The 22,316-nt window shown below is 38.8% G+C and overlaps 1 protein-coding gene across 2 annotated transcripts in view; it reads right to left on the bottom strand.

Annotated features, from left to right (window-relative positions):
- TAF4B (TATA-box binding protein associated factor 4b) overlaps window positions 1–22,316 on the bottom strand; it is a 161,041-nt gene that overhangs the window by 131,912 nt on the left and 6,813 nt on the right. The window contains exons 2-5 of one of the 2 annotated variants that reach the window (XM_012447290.2): window positions 10,244–10,389; window positions 8,527–8,634; window positions 734–895; window positions 507–629 (exon numbers count right to left, since the gene is read on the bottom strand). In XM_012447290.2, coding sequence (XP_012302713.2) covers window positions 507–629; window positions 734–895; window positions 8,527–8,634; window positions 10,244–10,389 — 539 coding nt within the window. The remainder of the gene's footprint in view (window positions 1–506; window positions 630–733; window positions 896–8,526; window positions 8,635–10,243; window positions 10,390–22,316) is intronic. The other variant, XM_012447291.2, reaches the window with a different exon arrangement.

Consider the following 22,316-nt stretch of genomic DNA (forward strand, 5'->3'; position numbering starts at 1 on the left):
TAAAAGGTAAATTTTAAAAAGAAATACACATTAGGTTTATTTAGCCAAGATTTATAGTCATTACAAAGCTTTCAAGAAGCAAAAACAAAATTTATCAAGAACTACATTTAAAATAAATTGCAGGGCAGGCTTGATGGCTCATGCCTGTAATCGTAACACCTTGGGATGCCAGGGTGAGCACATCACTTGAGGCCAGGAGTTCGAGACCAGCCTGGCCAATGGCAAAACCCTGTCTTTACTACAAACACAAAAATTAGCTGAGCATTGTGTTGCACACCTGTAATCCCAGCTACTTAGGAGGCTGAGGCCCAAGAATAGCTTGAAGTCAAGAGGCAGAGGTTGCAATGAGCCCAGATCACACCACTGTACTCCAGCTTGGGCAACTAAGCGAGACTCTGTCTCAAAAATAAATAAATAAATGAATCGTATTTAAAAACATGCGTTTCCAATAAAAACGTGTTACATGGATTCTTCCAGAACTGGCAGGATTTTATAGCACTACTTACCAAAAGTTCTTCCACCAGCTTCTTCACATTTTGCCCCATTTCTGGGGACTGTGATCCACCACATGCTAGTTTTATTAACATTGCAAGGAAGTTCTTGCATTTCTTCACATTTTCTATCATTGTCTAAATATGAAAATATAAATATAAGCAAACACGTGTTAGTGAGCAAACAATTCAAAAAAACTTGCAAGGAACTAGATTTATATAAGGTACAAGTAAGAGCTTACTGGAGAATGATTAATCTGAACAGCTGCTGAGTTCTCTGCTTTAAGATTGGGCTCATTTGAGGGGGTGGATGATGCTCCCAAACTTGAAGGCTTCAGGGTAGTTACAGTATTCACTGGCTTTCCAGGAGTTACTGTGACAACACTGGTTGGCACAATCACAGACTGAAATTACAGGTATTAAATATTTAGGCATGTATTACTCTGATCCATTAGTCGGTGCCTCACTTCACACTCATCAGACAAGTTAATTTTAACATCTTTGCTTTTATGTTATGCTCTACTAGTCTAAAGCAATATAACACAGTTCTAGGAACTCTGGAGTCTAGCAGATCTATGTTTCATTCTCACCCCATCTACCATTTCATTACCACCTACCAAATGTTGACTGCAGGCAAGTTGCTTATTCCTGCTAATTCCAATTACTCTCTGCAAAAACAGGGATAGGAACAGACCTGCTGTCCTAGGATTTTTGTGAAAAACAGTGCTAAAGCAAATAAGTCCTCAAAAAAAAGCATTAAAGCCAGGCGCAGTGGCTCACACCTGTAGTCCCAGCACTTTGGGAGGCAGAGGCGGGTGGATCACGAGGTCAGGAGTCTGAGACCAGCCTGACCAACATGGTGAAATCCTGTCTCTAATAAAAATACAAAAATTAGCTGGGCATGGTGGCGCATGCCTGTAATCCCAGCTACTCAGGAGGCTGAGGTAAGAGAATTGCCTGAACCTTGGAAGCGGAAGTTGCAGTGAGCCAAGATCGTGCCACTGCACTCCAGCCTGGGCAACAGAGTGAGACTTCACCTCAAAAAAAAAAAAAAATAGTAGTAATACTCTAAGAAGTATTTGAAAGTCTTTATATGAGAACATAGAATATTCTGTTATTTCTTAAGTATAAAGCAGAGCAATCTACTTATTATCTAACATTCAGATAAACAGCTTTTATGTAGACCATTAAAGTAAGCATGAAGAATATTATAAAATGTGGTATCTTCTTCTCACACTGAAAAGAATTTTAGTTGTTTCTTCTGCCATCAAAATAAGGTGTGACTCTAGCACCACCTGCAGGACAAAAACCTCATACAAGAAATCACAAGTCAGGTAGTAATTTAGAAAATCACATTGAGATAAAGCAACAATCTAATTTAGTGTTAAAGACAAACACTTAAAGTTACAGAACATAAAAGTCTGGGGGACAGGGATAAAGAACAGTATTTACAATTCAAACAGAAAACTGAACAATGCACCATTATTTAATTTAAATATCTATGTTCTACAAGCATGCAACACAAAAAGGTTAAGTTGCTATCACCTTCAAGAAAATTTCCTTCCATAATAGTCAAAATAGGTAAATCTGAATGTACACCAGAATCTCCCACATTAGAGAGACTGGAGCATATATTAGACAAAAACGTTTTGAGGGTAAAAAATGGGAAGAAGGCCAAGGGCAGGGGGTCACACTTACAATCCCAGCACTTTGGAAGGCTGAGGCAGTAGGACTGCTTGAAGACAGGGGTTTGAGGCCAGTCTGGGCAACATAACAAGACTCTATCTCCATAAAAACAAATTTTTCTTTACAAACAGAAAGAACATTTAAAATGCTGAGAACTGATAAAAGGAGAGGGGTGGGGACACATGGAAGCCCTAGGTGGGTTTGGGGTATATAGGCCTTCATTTTACTATATATTTTTTTGAACAGACATATTACATATGTGTGCGTACGTATTACATGTAGTCTTTGTTTGCATGTATATTTCATAATAATATATAATCAAAATATTAAATACTGTAGGCTAATACATTTGAAACAAAACCGAAAGGATTTTTGGAAAAACATGAAATGACAGAATTAGCATAAACCATAGAAACTGGAATAGACAAATTAAAAAAATTGAAATGATAACCAAAAAGACCGCCCTCCCTCAAGTCTCCAGGCTCAGATACTTTCCATGTGATTTTTCCACACTTTTGCATAACTCTTGTCTCATGTAATATGTTCTAGAAAAACACAATAGGGAAAGCTGTTCAGTTCATTTTATGAGACAGGCTGTAACATATTTCAAAATTGAATAATAATAATAGAAGAAAAGTAAACTAAAGGTTCACCTAGCAAAAACTTTAATAAAATTTTTAAATTACTGATTAATGAGGACTATAATATTAAAATTTTAAACAAAAAAGATAAAATTTAAAATTACCCCTAAATTAGTACAATTTTGTTAAATATAGATAGAGCCTCAAAGGCAACATTCAAAAAGAAATCTCCCTCCTTTTTGCATCCTTAGTCCTGATCTCTGGAGACAACTACCACTCAGTTTCTTCTGAATTCTTCTGGAGATTTTTCTAATTCATTTTTAGTTTTTTATACAGTAAATAAGCCTTTTCCTTCAGTAAGTCTATCTTATAATCAGTAATTAACTCTGTACTGCCATATCTGAGAAAGTGCAATCTGAAATTTTAGCTGGTGGTTATGATCACCTCTGAGAACTAATGGGAAAGGTTCCTAGGGGGCCATACTGTCCCCCTCCCTCAGGAGGCAAACTAAAGTCCAACTGAAATGTGAGGTAAGGAAAAATGTCCTTTGTAAGTAGAGGGGGCATTTATGGCATTCTACTTTTCTTGTCAATATTTTTATCCTGTCTCCAGTAAAAAAAAAAATCTGTCCTTCATAACACTTTCTAGTATAGCTACTACCTGTATCTTACCACAGGGGTCTCCAGCCTCTGTGCCACAGGCAGAAATGGGTCTGTGGCCTGTTAGGAACCTGGCCACACAGCAGGAGGCAAGTGAGCATTACTGCCTGAGTTCGCCTCCTGTCAGATCAGCAATGCCATTAGATTCTCATAGCAGCATGAACCCTCTGGTGAACTCCGTATGCAGGGGGATTTAGGCTGCACTATTCTCGTGAGAATCTAATGCCTGATGACCTTGATAGACTCAGCAAAAGATAAGGGGAAAGGTCCCAGAAGAATCTCCCATGTGCCTGTGCACTGGGGGGGTGGGGGGGGGTGAGGGTGGGGGTTGGGGGTGGAGCCTCGGGAAGATCACACCCTCTGCAGTGGAGAGGAGCCTGGCCTCTCCTGTTCCTGTGTGGTGACTCCAAAATTCAATCTGTGAGATGGGGGACTGTTAACAGGAACCCCTCTCGCTTTGCTGAGTTTTTTTCCTTTTCACCCAATAAATTCCATTCCCCCTTACCCTTCAAAGTTTTTGGGTTTTTTTTCCGAGACGAAGCCTCCCTCTGTCACTCAGGCTAGAATGCAATGGCGTGATCCGGGCTTACTGCAACCTCTGTCTCCTGGATTCAAGCAATTCTCCTGCCTCCAGCCTCCTGAGTAGCTGAGATTACAGGCCCCCACCACCATCCGTGGCTCATTTTTGAATTTTTAGTAGAGACAGGGTTTCACCATGTTGGCCAAGCTGGTCTCGAACTCCTGACCTCAGGCAATCCACCCACCTCAGCCTCCCAAAGTGGTGGGATTACAGGTGTGACCCACCGAGCCAGGCCCAAAGTGTCTTAAACTCAGTCCGCCTTTGACTGAATAGACCAGCCAAAGGTAACTTAAATGCTTTGCAAGATGCACTGGCACTGACTAGGCATGTCTTGGAGACAGGAGGAAAACAGACTGAAGTATATGTGAAATAAATGTGTGAAAATCAGTTCTACACAGAGCCGGTAAAATGAATTGTATGGAAATTTATAAGATGAAACTGCATTTCAAGGAGGGTCATTTTCTGTACCTCTCTGCAAGAGCAATCACTTTAGGTTTATTCATATTTAATTAGAAATACTAGTCATTTGCACATTAGATTCCAATCTAACAATGGGACAAACTACATCTTCATCAAATACAATATACAAGTGAACACAAGATTTCTAACTAGTTGTTGTGTTATATTTACTAGACTAAGCCTAATAGGAAAATACTTTCAAAATTTTTTAACATATACATTTGCCTTTTCAGTCTGACAATCAAGTACAAGGTGTTCTATCTTCTCTCATTTCTAAGTTCTAGCTCCTTATTTCAATGCCTAAAACACAGACGCTTACCCCTTAAAGTGGACAGATACCATTAACTTCATTCTTTACTAATATCCACTGTTCTAGGCTACCACTAAGGAACAGCCCAACTTAAAATATGCATCAACCTAAATTAGGAAAAATAAATGGTCCATACAAAAACATCAGTGACAGATTAGTATGAGCATTTCAAGATAACTGAACATGAGGAAACGCACAAATTTCAAGGATTTCTATTGTGACAAAGTCATAGATATGTGCTAACACTAACACAATATAGTACTCTATCGTTCCATAGTTTGAAGCCTACATTCATAGTTGAAAGAAATTCTAAGTTTTAGTTTAAGCTTAGTAAAGATTTCCCCCTCATCTGAATTCAAAGACTCTAGGTTGTCTCTTTTATAAAAATTGTAAACAGGAACCCCTCTCGCTTTGCTGAGCTTTCTTTATCCTTTTCGCCAATAAATTCCATTCCCCCTCACCCTTCAAAGTGTCTTTTTTTTTTTTTTTTTTTGACATGGAGTCTCACTTTGTCACTCAGGCTGGAATACAGTGGCGTGATCTGGGCTTAGTGCAACCTCCGCCTCCCGGGTTCAAGTGATTCTCCTGCCTCAGCCTCCTAAGTAGCTGGGATTACAGGCCCCACCACTATCACCGGCTCATTTTTGTATTTTTAGTAGAGACAGGGTTTCACCATTTTGGCCAAGCTGGTCTCGAGCTGACACCTGTAATCCCAGCACTTTGGGAGGCCAAGGCGGGCGGATCATGAGATCAGGAGTCTGGCCAACATAGTGAAACCCTGTCTTTTAAAAAAAAAAAAAAAAAAAAAAAAAACTACTAATATAGGCAAGGTGCAGTGGCTGATACCTATAATCCCAATATTTTGTGAGGCCAAGGTGGGAGGATTTGCTTGAGCCCCAGGAGTTCAAGAACAGCCTGGGCAACAGAGTGAGACCTCATCTCTACTTTTTAAATATTTTAACTACAAATATAATTAGTGTTCACTGACTATAATTACTAAGTAAATGAACACAAGCTTTCATGTTCTAGAACTGTTAACACTTCAACGAATATTCAGAGAGCACAGAAATAGAATTGTGGCTGTACCTGGCAGGGGACAGATTAAAATCCACAGACGTGGAAAATCCCTAATACACTCTAAGAAGTAATATCCAAGAAACTCACTTTACCACTAAACTGGCTCCCAAAAGGGCCGTGAAGTAGTGGAGTTCCTTCAGTTATCCCAGCACAACATAATTTGCTCTCTGTGTCCTAAAAAGCCATAATGTACAAATGGCAATCTTAAGTATCTAATATCATGTTGCTAAGTATGTTTTTTCTCTGCAATATATTTTTTTAACCTGTGGTGTTATTTATGTACTCAATCTTTCAGAACTATATCCAAAGAAAAACTGATATACTCAAAGTACTGATAGTCTAAAGTGGTTAACTTCTTCATAAAACAATATGGTAGCAGCTATCAATAGGCCTAAATTTATACTCTTTGGCCCAATAGTCTCTTCAGAATTTATCCTAAGAAAAAAATACACTAGGTTTTGAGATAATCAGTACATAGGTCATTAAGAACAGTTTCCAGAGTCAGATAAAGGCTCAAATCCTCACTCTGCCACATACTAGCATAAATCAGGCAAGCTTCTTAACCTCTCATATAAAATGGAGATAACATTTCCTTATAGTATAGTCACAAGGATAAAGCAAGATGATGAATGTAAGGCACCTTAAAGAGTGTCAAGCATGTTAAGTGCCAATAAATGATATTAGTAGAAAAATACTATGTTTAAAACCAGATTCACTGCTCATCATTTCTGTTAGAGGAAAAGAATGTGAGCAGTATGGTTAAATGAAGTTTGGAACACCAAAAGAGGGTCTGATCCACTAGCATGGGATTACACATGCTCCAAGAAGATGCATAGTCCCAAAACTATGGGACTCACTGGTTGTATCACGTATGTCTTGACTCAGAAACTAGGAGTCTAGTAAAATATTAGAATAGCCTGCAGGAGGTACAGGTGAAGTACACACACAGAGGCAATACTCTATGAGAATGGGATTCCACCCTCCCAGACTCAGCATACTCATTTAATCAAAAATTTCCATACGGTACTATGTCCCCAATAGGACAAACCCATAGATCAAGGAATCAAGGAGAAGAAGCATGAATGGCCCCACTTACCATCACTCACAACAAAGACTCACTGGAGGACTTTGTGTTTCCCATTTCTGCCCGCAAGAAGCAAACACCTCCACCAAAGGACAAAGCAAGAGTCCCTATAAATAGACACTAAGAGCCAGGCATCGTGGTTCACGCCTATAATCCCAACATTTTGGAAGGCTGATGTAGGCGGATTACATAGTCAGGAGTTCAAGACCAGCCTGGCTAACATGGTGAAACCCCATCCCTACTAAAAATACAAAAAATCAGCTGGGCGTGGTGGTATACGCCTGTTATTCCAGCTACTCAGGAGGCTGAGGCAGGAGAATCGCTGGAACCCAGGAGGTAGAGGTTGCAGTGAGCCAAGACTGCACCACTGCGCTCCAGCCTGTGCGAGAGGGAAGACTCTGTCAAAAATAGATTAATTAAATAAATAAAATAGACACTATAACTATACTCTTGTTCCTTGTAACCACGATTCAGCAGGATAGAGAGGAGTAATATCTCAGGAATAGTAACTGACTCCCATCATCTGGAGGAGGTAGGGTTGCTATTACACAATGGAGGCAAAAAGAAGTATGTGTGGTGAATTCACGTGATTCAGGTGATTCACTTAAATGCCTCCTTGTATTTCCTTGCCCAATTGTGATGATAAATAAGACAACTGTAGCAACCCTGACCTCAAAAGAACATGGTTATTAAGACCATAGATCACTCAGGGATGAGGGTCTGGTCATGTTATCAGTTAAGTTATGAAGATCAGTATAGTTGGTAGTTGAGGGTGAAGGGAATCTAGGAAGAGACAGTGGAAGAGGGAAATTATTACTATCAGGTGCTCCCAGAGATCAGCTGCAGCAGTGGGGACCGTAGTTTGTTGTATTAACCTCCTCTTTGTTTCCCCAAAGAAGAAACGCATGAGAATCCCAGAACATGGGATCTCCAACATATATGAGGCAACAGATCCAAATGATGCAAGGAGTAGCCTGTGATGAACCATGACAAGGAGTGATATGTACTGTCCTGGCTAGCTGCTGGGAATGATATTAGACAGCCTCCATTTATCAGTTCCGTCAGGCTTCCCTCAGCTGCAGAGGATCATCTTGCCCAAGATAACTTTCCCAGGGGAGTCCACATCCGATAACTGAACAGAGACTAGTAATTAAAGCACAGCCAACCATGTTAGCCCATAGTGGGACAATGCTGACAGGTCACATGTGCTCCAAAGTTCTCCACTAGGCTGGCTAAGGCTTTATTGGGCCTGCATCTAGTTCAAACTCTTACCTACTATCCTTTCCTTCCGTGGGTATTTATCTATACATATCCCAAATTTTATCTCAGCACCTGCTTCCAGATACTGCAACACATGGCTATTAGACAGATTTGTATTAATTTAATACACTTAAGTAAAACTGGTATTCCAAGAATATACACCATGTTTATCTTGTTTCCCATACCTCCAACAGTTCCCAGTTTGATAAGTGCCGCCATGTATCACTGAATTGCTATTTTCAATGTCACATAGTAACTTACATATCTGGCAGGAGATAGCTAAATGATTTTTAAAAAGATAAGATAATAACCAGTGCACGAATGGCCAGTACAACTTACTTGTACTGAGGAAGGCTTCGGAACAGTGGTTACCACAGTAGTTCCTATTTGTGCCAATTTTTTAACAGGTGCCACTGCCACTTTCTTGATTAATTGTGAGCTAGAATTCTTGCCGGTGGAGGAGAGCAAGATAACACAAAGTCATTGGTGTTAGTAATTTAAAATCAGTACTATGGTGAACATTAGAACACTTTATGACACCAAATGTATTTGTTATGACTGGCTTTATAACCCTATGTGTTTTATGCACTATGCACATTCTATACTATAAACCTAACTGGTCAACTGGCCGGATGACACTAACTGCATATTTCTAAGGAGGCAACAGATTCGATAAACAACGCATTTATCTGAAATTTGAAACTAAATAAATATTACAGTATTCAACATTAAAATCTTAATCTTGACTCTTTGGTTCATACAGAAAAAATATAGATTCTTATGTAATATTTAATTATAAACAAAAACCTGCTAACCTATATTCTCCACAGCAGTTAAACCAAACTAGAAAGGGAAGGAGCAGCTATTACTGACAGATATGGTAACAGAGAAAATAACTGTTTCAGAACCGAGAATAAAATTTGTAGAGCACAAAAATAAAAAAACTGGCAAAGAATGATTATTACAACAAAAAACAAAGCAATCTGTCATTACAATGAGCCTGAGTCATCAAGAAAACCCTAAACTACATTCAGCATTTTCTATTTAAATAAAATATCCATAAAAATATTTTTAACTCCATCAAACACGTTCCAGTTATCTAGAAAGATCACCATGAATGTAAAATATGTCATTCTAACAATGCCAAGTTAATGAAATATAGCAGATTTCTGTATGTCTTAAAGATAATTTCTGTAACATACAAATAAAAATGTATAAATTGGAATCTTACTATTTTACCAAAAATTAAAATTAAAGCAGAACTGGCCAAGTGCAGTGGTTCACACCTGTAATCCCAGCACTTTGGGAGGCCAAGGCAGGCAGATCACCTGAGATCAGGAGTTCAGAACCAGCCCGGCCAGCTGAAAACCCTGTCTCTACTAAAAAGATAAAAATTAGCCAGGCATGGTGGCAGGCACCTGCAATCCCAGCTACTTGGGAGGCAGAATTATTATATTCTTTCCATTTAAGATGCAAATAGGCCAGGTACAGTGGCTCACACCTGTAATCCCAGCACTTTGGGAGGCCAAGGCAGGAAGATTATCAAGAGCCCAGGAGTTCAAAACCAGCCTGAGCAACAAAGCAAAACACTATCTCTGCAAAAAAATTTAAAAAGTAGCCAGGCATGGTGGCATGCGACTGTGGTCCCAGCTACATGGGAGCCTGAGGCAGGAGGATTACCCTAGCTCAGGAGCTTGAGGGTGTAGCGAACTAAGTGAGCCATGTTCACAAAACTGCACCTCTGGAGACAGAATGAGACCCTGTCTCAAAAAGAAAAAACAACAACAACAACAACAAAAAAATGCAAATAGACCTCTGAACATTCCTTTGAGGACCTAAAATCTGAAATATAAAGACTGAATTTACTATTCTGGTAATTACCAAAGGACAAAACCAAAAATCTTTATTAAATTGACATATTCAAGGGAAGCTGATTGAAAAAGCTGAGCAGAATCATCTCTTAGATTATTTTTTACTAACAAACACATACAAAACAATTATATGAAAATTATAGCTGAGAAACAAAGAAAGATGAAAAATCTTTCAGGTATATTACCGGCACTGTACAGATTTTGACTGTTTGAGGATTCGCTGGTACTGCTGGCCTTGAAGTTATGTTACTTGTGGTCTCAGCTCTTGTTACAGCTTGTTGAGGGGATACCAACATCAACTGACCACTGTTACTTTTGATCAAAACGGTTCCTATATTTAAAAAAGAAAAAAAAAGTGATCTCTGAGCCAATAAACAAAGCATAATCATCACATATTTTCTTCTCCCATTTCTTTCAACACTGTAAAAATATGCTGTCAGTACATACTGAATTTCATGTCTGCTACTTATCACATATAAAGATGGACAAATATTTTTCTCAAAGCTACTTAAAAATTTAAAATCTACGAATGCAACGAAATGCTCCTGAAGAAAGCAAAACACTTTTCCTTTATGATATCAAAGCTATTTATAAAGCTACAGTAATTAAAATGGTGTGGTTAACAGCATAAGACTGCATAAGCTGACCAATGGAAAAGAAAGAGAACCCCTAAATCAATTCATGCAGATATGTCATATCAAATTTTCCTAAAAGGCTCTGTAGATTCATAAGGAAAGGAGAGACTATTCAGTAAATGGGGCTGGTCAATTAGCTATCTACATGGAAAAGATAAAATCTGAGAAGAAATATATAAATGTGTGTGTATGACATTTAAAATTTAAAAACAGGCTGGCAAAGTGACTCACACCTGTAATCCCAGCACTTTGGGAGGCTGAAGCAGGAGGACTGCTTAAATCCAGGAGTTTGAGACAAGACTGGACAACAAAGCAAGACCTCATCTCTACAAAATGAAACAAAATTTTGGTTCACATATATTCAAAGGATGAGTATCCAAAATGCACAAAAGAAAAAACACAGAGGCCAAGAACAGGGAAAGGTAAATTAAGACCACAGTGAAATACCACTTCATATCTACATAAACAAGCAAAGATTAAGATGGCCAGTGACAATACCAGGGTTGGAGAAAAGTGTATCAACAGGAATTCTAACATCTTGTGGTGGTAGTATGATTTGGTATAACTAACTACTTTCTTCAACTTTATATGACTGTGCGAATTTATTTCCATTTGTATACCCTGTAACTCAGGATTTCTAACCTAAAGTAATTCTTGGCCGGGTGTGGTGGCTCCCGCCTGTCTGTAATCCCAACACTTTGGCAGGCCAAGGCAGGAGGATCTCTTTACACCTGGGTTTGAGACCACCCTGGGCAACAAAGTGAGACCCTATCTCTACAAAAAAAAATATTTAAATTAGGCAAATGCAGTAGGCATGTGCCTGTAGTTCCAGCTACTCAGGAGACTGAGGTGGGAGGCTCACTTGAGCCCAGAAATTCAAGGCTTCAGCAGGCTATGATGGTGCCACTGCACTTCAGCCTGGGTGACAAAGCACAACACTGTTTCTAAAAATAAATAAAATCTTAAAGAAAAAAAGGCTTGCTTGTGTCAATAGGAGGCACAAACAAGAATATTCATAGCTGGGGTTCCATTTTCAGAATGGTGGCATGAGGCTCTCTAACAACCCTGTTCCCCACTGAAACAAGCATAACTGGTAAAATTATTTTTATAAAACAACCATTCAAGGTTTTTGGAAACTGGCCAGGTACAGTGGCTCACATCTATAATCCCAGCACTTTGAGAGACCAAGGCAGGTGGATCACTTGAGGCCAGGAGCTTGAGACCAGCCTGGGCAACATGGTAAAACCCCATCTCTACTAAAAAATACAAATATTAGCCAAGTGTGGTGGTGGGCACCTGTAATCCCAGCTACTACTCAGGAGGCTGAAGCACAAGAATCACTTGAACCTGGGAGGCAGAGGTTGCAGTGAGCCAAGACCACACCACTGCACTCCAGCCTGGGTGACAGAGTGAGATTCTGTCGAAAAAAAAAAAAAAGTGTTTGGAAACTGTCCTAAGGCATACAGAAAATGACTATAGTTACTGGATATCTGCTAAAACTCAGTAAGAATAGCAAAAACATGTGGCATTTGAACTGCAACCAACTCCTCTCTTTCCCGTCTCAGCTCAACATGACAGAAATTCCATTCCAGGGAGTGTCGCCAAGAACAAAGGGCTCCTTCTCTCCTAACTTCCCAATGTAAGGCTATGGTATCTTCCCAGGAGGAGCAGGTCACTTGCATTTCTCTTCTAACCCCAATCCTCACCCCCATCCCAGCTACATATTGAAGAGGATAAACTTGAGATAGGTGCATCTCAGAGGTTCAAGTCTCCCTTCTCTCACCCATTCCCATTCATAAAAGGAAATCTCTACTTCAAGGACAGCACAATTGGGCCTCCAGTGTCTCACCCCAGCTCTTTCATAGGGTGGAGGTTCCATGTTGGGAGAGGTGAGCAGAAAGACCAGAGTACTGCCCACAGCCAGTATCCTGTTGCTACAGCAGGAATGTTACTCAGAGAGAAGAATGCCACATTCCCAACCTCTGCTCCCAATCTCTCCCTAAATGAAGTGTCTTTAGGTTAAACAGACTGGACAAATTCAAGGCTAAAGGCACCCTCAAACACAATGTAGCAATTAAGAGGAGGCTTGCAGCTTCATGAGAGATACACGCTAAACCATAAGTCTACTGGTTTACCAGAGAAAACCAAGAGACAACTAAGAAGGGTTCTCCTTGGGTCAGAACAAACCTCAAACACTAGCCTAAAAAATTATGTCTGTAAAGGAGCCCAAATTTAATTGGATCAGACTGTGGAACAAGTTAGGCTCTAGAGCATTGTTGAAAACAACAGGGCAATCAGCTGACAATGAGTGGATCCTAACAGCCAGGTGTGATACCAGCATAAGCAGACAGCTTAACAGAGAGATGAGGCAAAGAGAGAGTCCGCCTGAAGATGACAGTGCTCATGTTCAATGATATGCCCTCTAAAAAGCAACATCAGCAGCTGCTTATTGTAGCAAAAGGAGACCTTACAATCCAGCCGGACATTTGTTCAAAAATCAAAAAACAATAACACATCCAAGGGAGTATTAAGAGTTGTTAATACAACTTAATACTGGGGACCAGTATTAAGAGTTGCTACACTATTGTTAACAACAAACTATGACATGTAAAGAAACAGAAAAGTGTGACATAAACACAGGGGGAAAAGCAGGCAACAGAAACCACCTGTGAGAGAGACTAGATGTCAGATTTAATAAATACCTCAGAGTAACAATCATAAGTATGTTCAAAGGAATAAAACTAACCATACTTAAAGAAGTAAAGGAAGGTGTGATACATCTAGAATACCACTATAGATAGATAAAATTTTTAAAAAACAGAACTTCTGTCATTACAGTAACAAATATATTCACAAAAGACACTCAAAAGTAAACCTAAACTGGAAAAAGAAAGATCAGCAAACTTGGAGATAAATCTATAGAAATTATGCAATCCAAAGAACAAAAAGAATGATGAAAAATAAACAGATTCTCAGAAAACATGGAACACCAGTAAAGACACCAACATAGGCATAATGTGAGTACCAGAAAGAGAGGGTATAGAAAAAGGAACAGGAAAAAATAAAATCCAAGAAATAATAGCTGAAAGCTTCCCAAATTTGGTGGAAAATACTCCAGACATCAAAGTAGCTCAAGAAACCCCAAGTAAGGTAAGTGCAAAGAGAGCCACATCAAGACATATAGTAGTAAAAAATGTTTAAAAACAAAGAAAAAAGGAAGGCAAAGACATTTAAAATTTAAAAACAGGCTGGCAAAGTGACTCACACCTGTAATCCCAGCACTTTGGGAGGCTGAAGCAGGAGGACTGCTTAAATCCAGGAGTTTGAGACAAGACTGGACAACAAAGCAAGACCTCATCTCTACAAAAAACAAACAAACAAACATTTAAAAGGTAGCCCAGTGTAGTGGTGCACATCTATAATCCTAGCTACTCAGGAGGCTGAGGTCGATCACTTTAGCCCAAGAATTCTAGGTTTCAGTAAGCTATAATCATACCACTGCACTCCAGCACAGGCAACAGAGCAAAACCCTGTCTCTAAAAATAATTTTTTTTTTTAATTTAAACTGAGAAGATTCATTAGTAGCAGATACTCCATACCAAAAAAACACTAAATGAAGTTCTTCAGGCTGAAAACGAATGACCAAGGCAGTAATTCAAATTCACGTGGAAAAAACAAAGAGCACTGGTAAAGGTAATTATGTAATTTGGCAGTATAAATGCATTCTTACTTCTCCTTTCATAACTGGTTTTAAAAAACTATCATATATAACAATATGTATAGAATTACATCTTTGAAAATTTAACATTTACAAACAGAAGCACAGAGGAAATTAGTGGAAGCAAAGCTGTATTGTACTAAGAAAAGTACTTCAGATGGTAGCTCAGATCCAAAGGAACAAATGAAGAAAATCCAGAAAAGACAAATAAGGTAATACAACAAATGATGTAAATATGTCCTGGCTCTCTCCTTCCCTTGGCTTCTTTAAAGACATAAAACTATGTAACATAATAATTATAATAAGGTATTGTTAGGTTTGTAATATATCTAGATGCAATGTGTAGACTAATTACACACACACACACACACACACAGAGGAAGAAAGCTGAAAATAACTGTATAAAAGAAAGGGCTTCTTTGTCTCACTGAAATAAGCTAATATACACATGAAGGAGATTCCAATGAGATTCATATTGTAAGCCCTAAAGCAACCTCTAAGAAAAGCACTCAAGGGGCCGGGCGCGGTGGCTCAAGCCTGTAATCCCAGCACTTTGGGAGGTCGAGGCAGGCGGATCACGAGGTCAAGAGATCGAGACTATCCTGGTCAACATGGTGAAACCCCGTCTCTACTAAAAATACAAACACTAGCTGGGCGTGGTGGCGCGCGCCTGTAGTCCCAGCTACTCGGGAGGCTGAGGCAGGAGAATTGCTTGAACCCAGGAGGCGGAGGTTGCAGTGAGCCGAGATCGCACCACTGCACTCCAGCTTGGCACCTGGCAACAGAGTGAGACTCTGTCTCAAAAAAAAAACAAAGAAAGAAAAACACTCAAAACATGTTGAAAAAATTACAATGGAAAAGTGTTAACCTAGAAAATATTTGCTTAATACAAAAGAAAGCAGAAAAGGTACAGAGAAAAAAGTAAAGGAAACATAGGAAACAAAAGTAAAGTCCAGACTTAAGTCCAACTATAATAACATTAAAGGTGAATATATGAAATATTCTAATCAAAAGGCAGAAAGTGCTGGGCTGAATAAAAAACAAAATTCAACTATATGCTGCCTACAAAAGACATACATTAGACTCAAAGATACAAAAGAATTGAAAATAAAAGACATCATACAAATAGCAACCACAAGAAAACTGTAGTGGCCATACTAATATCAAAATAGACTTTAAACAAAAGAAATAAAGAAGGGCATTTTATAATGATAAAGGGGATAACAGATTAACACGATGTAACATTTTAAGCATATGTACATCACACACAGAGCCTAAAATATATGAAGCAAAAAGTAATAAAAGGAAAACAAATTCAACAATTGCTTGGACACTGCAAAACCCCCACTTTCAATGAATAGAATGAAACAGAGAAACAACAAGGAAACCAAACATTAGAAAAAACTATAAACCAACTAAATCTAACACACATCTGTGGAGTATATCACCTAACAACAATAGCATTCTTAAGTGTATGAGAAACATTCTCCAAGACAGACCATATACTAGGACACAAAACAAATCTCAATAAACTTTTAAAAAATTGATATCATATTAGACTGGTGCAAAAGTAATCACGGTTTTTGCCATTTAAAGTAATGGCAAAAAAACACAATTATTTTTGCACCAACCTAATATAATATATGGTCTCCACCTACAATGGGCTGAAATTAGAAAACAGTGACAGAAAAAAAGTGGGGTAACTCACAAATATGTGCATATTAAACACACTTCTAAGAACCAATGGGTCAATGAAGAATCACAAAGGACACTAGAAAATACTCAAGATGAATGAAAATGAAGACACAACATACCAAAATCTATGTGATGCAACTAAAGCAGTATTTCAAGAAAATTGTATAGCTATAAATGCCTGTTTTAAAAAAGAATAAATATCTCAAATCACTAACCTTTCACCGTAAGATACTGGAAAAAGAAGAGCAAAATAAAAACTAAATAAAGCAAGCAGAAGAAAAGAAATAATAAAGATAAGAGCAGGGGTAAATAGAGAATAGAAAAACAACTGAGAAAAATAGACAAAACCAAAAGCTGGTTCCTTAAAAAAAATAAATAAACAAAACTGACAAACTTTTACCTAGAATGACTACGAACAAAGAAAAGACTCAAACTATCAAAATCAGGAGGCTCAGGCATTGTGGCTCACACCTGTAGTCCCAGCGCTTTGGGAGGCCAAGATAGGCAGATCATTTGAGGTCAGGAGCTTGAGACTAGCCTGACCAGCATGGCCCTGTCTCTACTAAAAATACAAAAACATTAGCCAGGCATGGTGGTGCTCAGGAGGCGGAGGCAGAAGAATCACTTGAACTAGGGAGGAGAGGTTGCCGTGAGGTACGATCGAGCCACTGCGCTCCAGCCTGTGGGCAACAGAGTGAAACTCCGTCTCAAAAAAATTAATTAACAAAATAAAATCAGGAGTAAGAGGGAGGCAAAAGGATTATAGAAATAAGGATTATAAGGGAAGACTATAAACAACTGTAAACTAATAAATTAGATAATTTAGACAAAACAAATTCCTAGAAACACATAAACTACTGAAACTGACTCAAGAAAAAACAGACAACCTGAATAGGCCTCTAACAAATGAAGACATTGAATCAAGAGTATCTAAGAAAAGCCCACATCCAGATGACTTCACTGGTCAATTCTACCAAACATTTAAAAGAAAATTTAATGTTATTTCTTCAAAAAGTGTTCCAAAAAATAAAAAAGGGTGGGAGCATGTCTCAACTTATTTCATAAGGTTTAGTATTAACAATACCAAAAACAGACAAGGACATCACAAGAAAACCACAGGCCCATATCCTTTATGGATATAGACAAAAATTCTCAACCAAGCACTAGCAAACTGAATCCAGCAGTATTTTATATGCATTATATACCATGAACAAGTGATAGTTATCTCAAGAATGCAAGGTTGTTAGTGATTTGAGATATTTCTTCCTTTTTAAAACAGGCAAGTATAGCTGTACATTTTTCTCTAAATATTGCTTTAATTGCATCACATAGATTTTGGTATGCTGTGTCTTCATTTTCATTCACCTCAAACATTAACTAGTGTAAAACACCCTATCAATAGAATGAAAGACAAAAACCACATGATCATATCAATGGATGCAGAACAAGCATTTGACAAAATTCAACATCTCTTCATTTCAGATAAAAAGACTCAAAAAAAGAGAAATTTCCTCAACCTGATAAACGGATTTAAAAAGACCCACAGATAACATCATACTTATGGTGAAAGTCCAAATTTCTCCCTAAGATCAGGAATAAGACAAGGATATCTAAGATGAGGAATAAGACAAGGGTGCCTATAATCACTACGTCTGTCCAACATTATACTCAGAGTTCCAGCAAGGGTAATTGGGCAAGAAAATGAAATAAAAGGCATCCAAATCAGAAGGGAAGGAGTAAAACTCTTTATAGATGGCATGAGCTCATAAGGTTCCACGATCTCAGTGGATGCCTAAAACCACAGACAGTACTGAACCCTACATATTATGTTTTTTCTATACATACATACCTATGATAAAGTTTAAATTATAAATTAGGCACAGAAAGATATTAGCAACAATAACTAATAAAAAAATAATGATAAAAAATATGCCACCAGCATCACTACTCTTTGTGCTTTGGGGACCTTAATTAAAACAGAGTCACCAGAAGACAAGCACCGTAATACTGGGTACTATAACAGTCAAGTGGGCTACTAAATGACTGACTGACAGGCAGGTAAGTGTACAGAGCGTTGATACACTGGACAAAAGGATGATTCCCATTTCAGGCAGGATGCAGTGAGACAGAGACAGATTTCATCACGATACTCAGAATGGCACACAATTTAAAACAAACTGTTTATTTCTGGAATTTTCCCCTTAATAGTTTTGAAGGCAGTTGACCATGGGTGAATGAAACCTTTAAATAAGGGAAGAGAAACTACTATCTATGGAAAATCTTAATGAACCCTCTAAAAAAACTGGCCAGGTGCGGTGGCTCACACCTGTAATCCTAGAACTTTGGGAGGCTGAGGTGGGCGGATCACCTGAGGTTGGAAGTTCAAGACCAGCCTGACCAACATGGAGAAACCCCATCTCTACTAAAAATACAAAATTAGCTGGGCATGGTGGCGCATGTCTGTAATCCCAGCTACTGGGGAGGCTGAGAAAGAAGAATCACTTGAACCCAGGAGGCAGAGGTTGCAGTGAGCCAAGATCACGACATTGCACTCCAGCCTGGGCAACAAGAGCAAAACTCAGTCTCAAAACAAAACAAAACAAAACAAACAAACTACTGGAATTAATCAATTTAGTAATGTAGCAGGATACAAGATCAATATTCAATAATCAACTGTATTTTTATACACTTGCAATGAATAACCATAAATGAAATTAAGAAAATAATTCTATTCACAATAGCATCAAAGAGAATGCTACACTTTAAGAATAAATTTAATAAAGTATAAAACTAACAGTATGAAAACTACAAAATGTCTTCATACTTTAATTACTTTCAACATGTAAAAAACACGTTGAAAAACATACATTGAAAGTAATTAAAGAAGATCTAAATAAATGGAAAGATATCCACGTTCGTGGACGGGTAAACCTGAGACCTACCTCACTGGATTATTAAAGGAACCAAATGAGATAATATATGAGAGGATTTTTGAATTTTTGAGCAGGTAGCTATTAATGCCAAGAGGTCCACAATTCAAATTTTTCTTCAACTAAGTACTCGAAACATCCCTAGGAGATAATATTAGAATAGCTGTAGAAAGACAATGTTGAGAATAAAATAACCAGCTCATCTTCAAACCAAAGTGTTTTGAAGATGTAAAACACTCCTTTTGCAACCATAACCAATTATTTATCTCAAAGGCCCAATTCCAAGGAGAAGCAATAATATGGTAGAGAGCACTTAAAAACAAAGGGAAACTGAATGTTAGTCTCTTCTCTGAAGACCAGTAACGAAGTCTCTTAATCCAATCCTGATAAATATTTGAGACTCACTTTTCCCAATCATAAAAGAATGGCTTATTTATTCTACAGGCATGTTGACAGAATGTTATCATATATTAGGTTACACAGCACCTTTCCTCTATAAAGATTAAGATACTAAAGTGTAACATGGTCCAGTGTCTACGCTCTACCTGGTACATGATTTACATACCCTACCCTTCAGCCCAGTGAACTGCTACATCCCAACAGGCCAATTTCTTGGTGTCAAGCTGCTCTGAATGGAGGTTCTCCGATTTATCCACATTCATGTCATTTGTAAATACTGTCCCTGAAAAAACAAAAAAAAAAACAAAAAAAAGAAAGAAAAAAAAAAAATACTGTCCCTGAAAGAATAGCAGATTCTTACAAAAATAAGATCCTTAAAGACTCTAGAAATTATCTGTTACAATTTAATACATATACAAAATGCCTCACTAGTTAGCTTTTAGCCTCTTTTCAAATAGTCCAGGTTTAGGAAAATGGAGATTTGTTTGTACTACTCTTTCACAAGCAGACCAGGAATATAAGTCCTTCCTTAATATGGAACCAAACGTGCCTCCCATTAATATCTTGAGATGCAAGGGTACCTTCTGCACAACCACACAAAATAAACCCACTTTCATTTCCATAAAACTGTAAACACTTAGATGTGGCTAACATATGCTAAGCTGTTTCCTTCCTCAGTCACTACTGATTTCTTCCATTTTTCATGTCACAGTTTTCCTTACTAAGAGCTTAGAGTCACTTAAATTTCCCTCATTTCCTGAATTGAATAAATAAAAGAAAAAATTAAAGCAATCAAGAAGTTTCTATCCCAGGTCCTGCTATTAGTTATGGTATATTCCCCCATCCTCCATTTACACAGCTGATTTGCCAAAATTGAGCCTGTATTTACCTCTATTAAATTTTATTTTTTAAGAATAAGTTGTTAGATTTCAGGTGATTTTTACTTTCTTCTTTTCACTTTCCATATTTGTTGGTTTTTTATATGCATGTATTATTTTACAAAAATAAGTTAGAGAAAAACTATACCCACAGAGTATCTACCCTATTTACTATTGGATTTACGGCACTTAGCATAGAATTCAAGATATAGATAGCACTGATCACATTGGTAATCCCAGCACTTTGAGAGGCTGAGGTGGGTGGATCGCCTCAGCTCAGGAGTTCCAAACCAGCCTGGGCAAAATGTCGAAACCCCATCTCTACAAAAATTTTTATAATTAGCCAAGCCTGGTGGTGCCTGCCTGTGGTCCCAGCTACTTGGGAGGCCGAGGCGGGAGGATCACTTGAGCTCAAGAGTTCAAGGCTGCAGTGAGCCATGTTTGAGCCACTACACTCCAGCCTGGGGGACAGAATGAGACCCTATCTCAAAAAAACACTGACCAGGTACAACAGCTCACGCCTGTAATCTCAACACTTTGGGAGGCCAAGGCAGGCGGATCACATAAGGCCAGGGGTTTGAGACCAGCCTGGCCAACATGGTGAAACCCTATCTCTATTAAAAATACAAAAATTAGCCAGGTATGGTGGCATGTACCTGTAATCCCAGTACTAGAGAGGCTGGGGCATAATTGCTTGAGTTGTAGTGAACCAAGGTCACGCCACTACACTCCAGCCTGGGTGAGAGAATGAGACTGTCTCAAAAAAAAAAGAAGAAAAAGAAAAAGAAAATTAAAGTGTTGAATTCATAATATAGAACATTGTCACTACATAATGGCAAGTGAAAAACAGGATATAAAAGTGATATCACAGAATCCCAATTATGTAAAACTAGCGAAGGTGTGCATACTTTTTCCAAATAGACAAAAAGCTTTTGGGAGTGAAATGCTCTATCTCTATATCTTAATTTCATTGGCCCTATACCTTTATCAAATATTTCAACATTCACTTCCCTGTAAATGAGATCTTTTTTTTTTTTTTTTTGAGAGAGAGAGAGAGAGAGTCAATCTTGCTTTGTCACCCAGGCTGGAGTGCAGTGGCGCAATCTTGGCTCACCAACAACCTCCGCCTCCTGGGCTCAAGCGATTCTCATGCCTCAGCCTCCCAAGTGGCTCAGACTACAGGCGCGCACCACAACACCTGGCTGATGTTTTTTTTTTTTTGTATTTTTAGTAAAGACAGGGTTTTGTCATGTTGGCCAGGCTGGTCTCAAACTCCTGGCCTCAAGTAATCCACCTGCCTTGGCCTCCCAAAGTGCTGGGATTACAGGCGTGAGCCACCGTGCCCAGCCAGGTTTCTCTTCTTTTAATAACAAAAATTTTACTTCAGTGTAGATGACATTAAAAAAGGAGATTAGGCCGGGCGCGGTGGCTCACACCTGTAACCCAGCACTTTGGGAGGCCGAGGCAGGCGGATCACAAGGTCAAGAGATCAAGACCATCCTGGCCAACATGGAGAAACCCTGTCTCTACTAAAAAAATACAAAAATTAGCTGGGCATGGTGGCACACACCTGTAGTCCCAGCTACTCAGGAGGCTGAGGCAGGAGAATTGCTTGAACCCGGCAGGCGGAGGTTGCAGTGAGCCGAGATCGCACCACTGCACTCCAGCCTGGCGCCTGGTGACAGAGTAAGACTCTGTCTCAAAAAAAAAAAAAAAAAGATTAGGTGCCAGGCGCAGTGGCCCATGCCTGTAATCCTGGCACTTTGGGAGGCCAAGGCAGGAAGATCGCTTGAGTCCAGGAGAGTTCAAGGTCAGCCTGGGAAACATAGTGAGATCTAAAATTTATCCCTCACCCCCACCAAAAAAAAATTAGCTGGGCATAGTGATGCACACTTGTAGCCCCAGCTACTAGGTAGGATGAGGTGGGAGAATTGCTTGTGCTAGGGAGGTCAGGCTGAAGTGAGTCCTGATTGCATTAATGCACTCCAGCCTGGGTGACAGAG

This window comes from Aotus nancymaae, unplaced genomic scaffold, assembly GCF_030222135.1.
Source record: "Aotus nancymaae isolate 86718 unplaced genomic scaffold, 86718_ANA_hifiasm-v0.15.2.pri h1tg000020l, whole genome shotgun sequence".
Lineage (NCBI taxonomy): Eukaryota > Metazoa > Chordata > Mammalia > Primates > Aotidae > Aotus > Aotus nancymaae.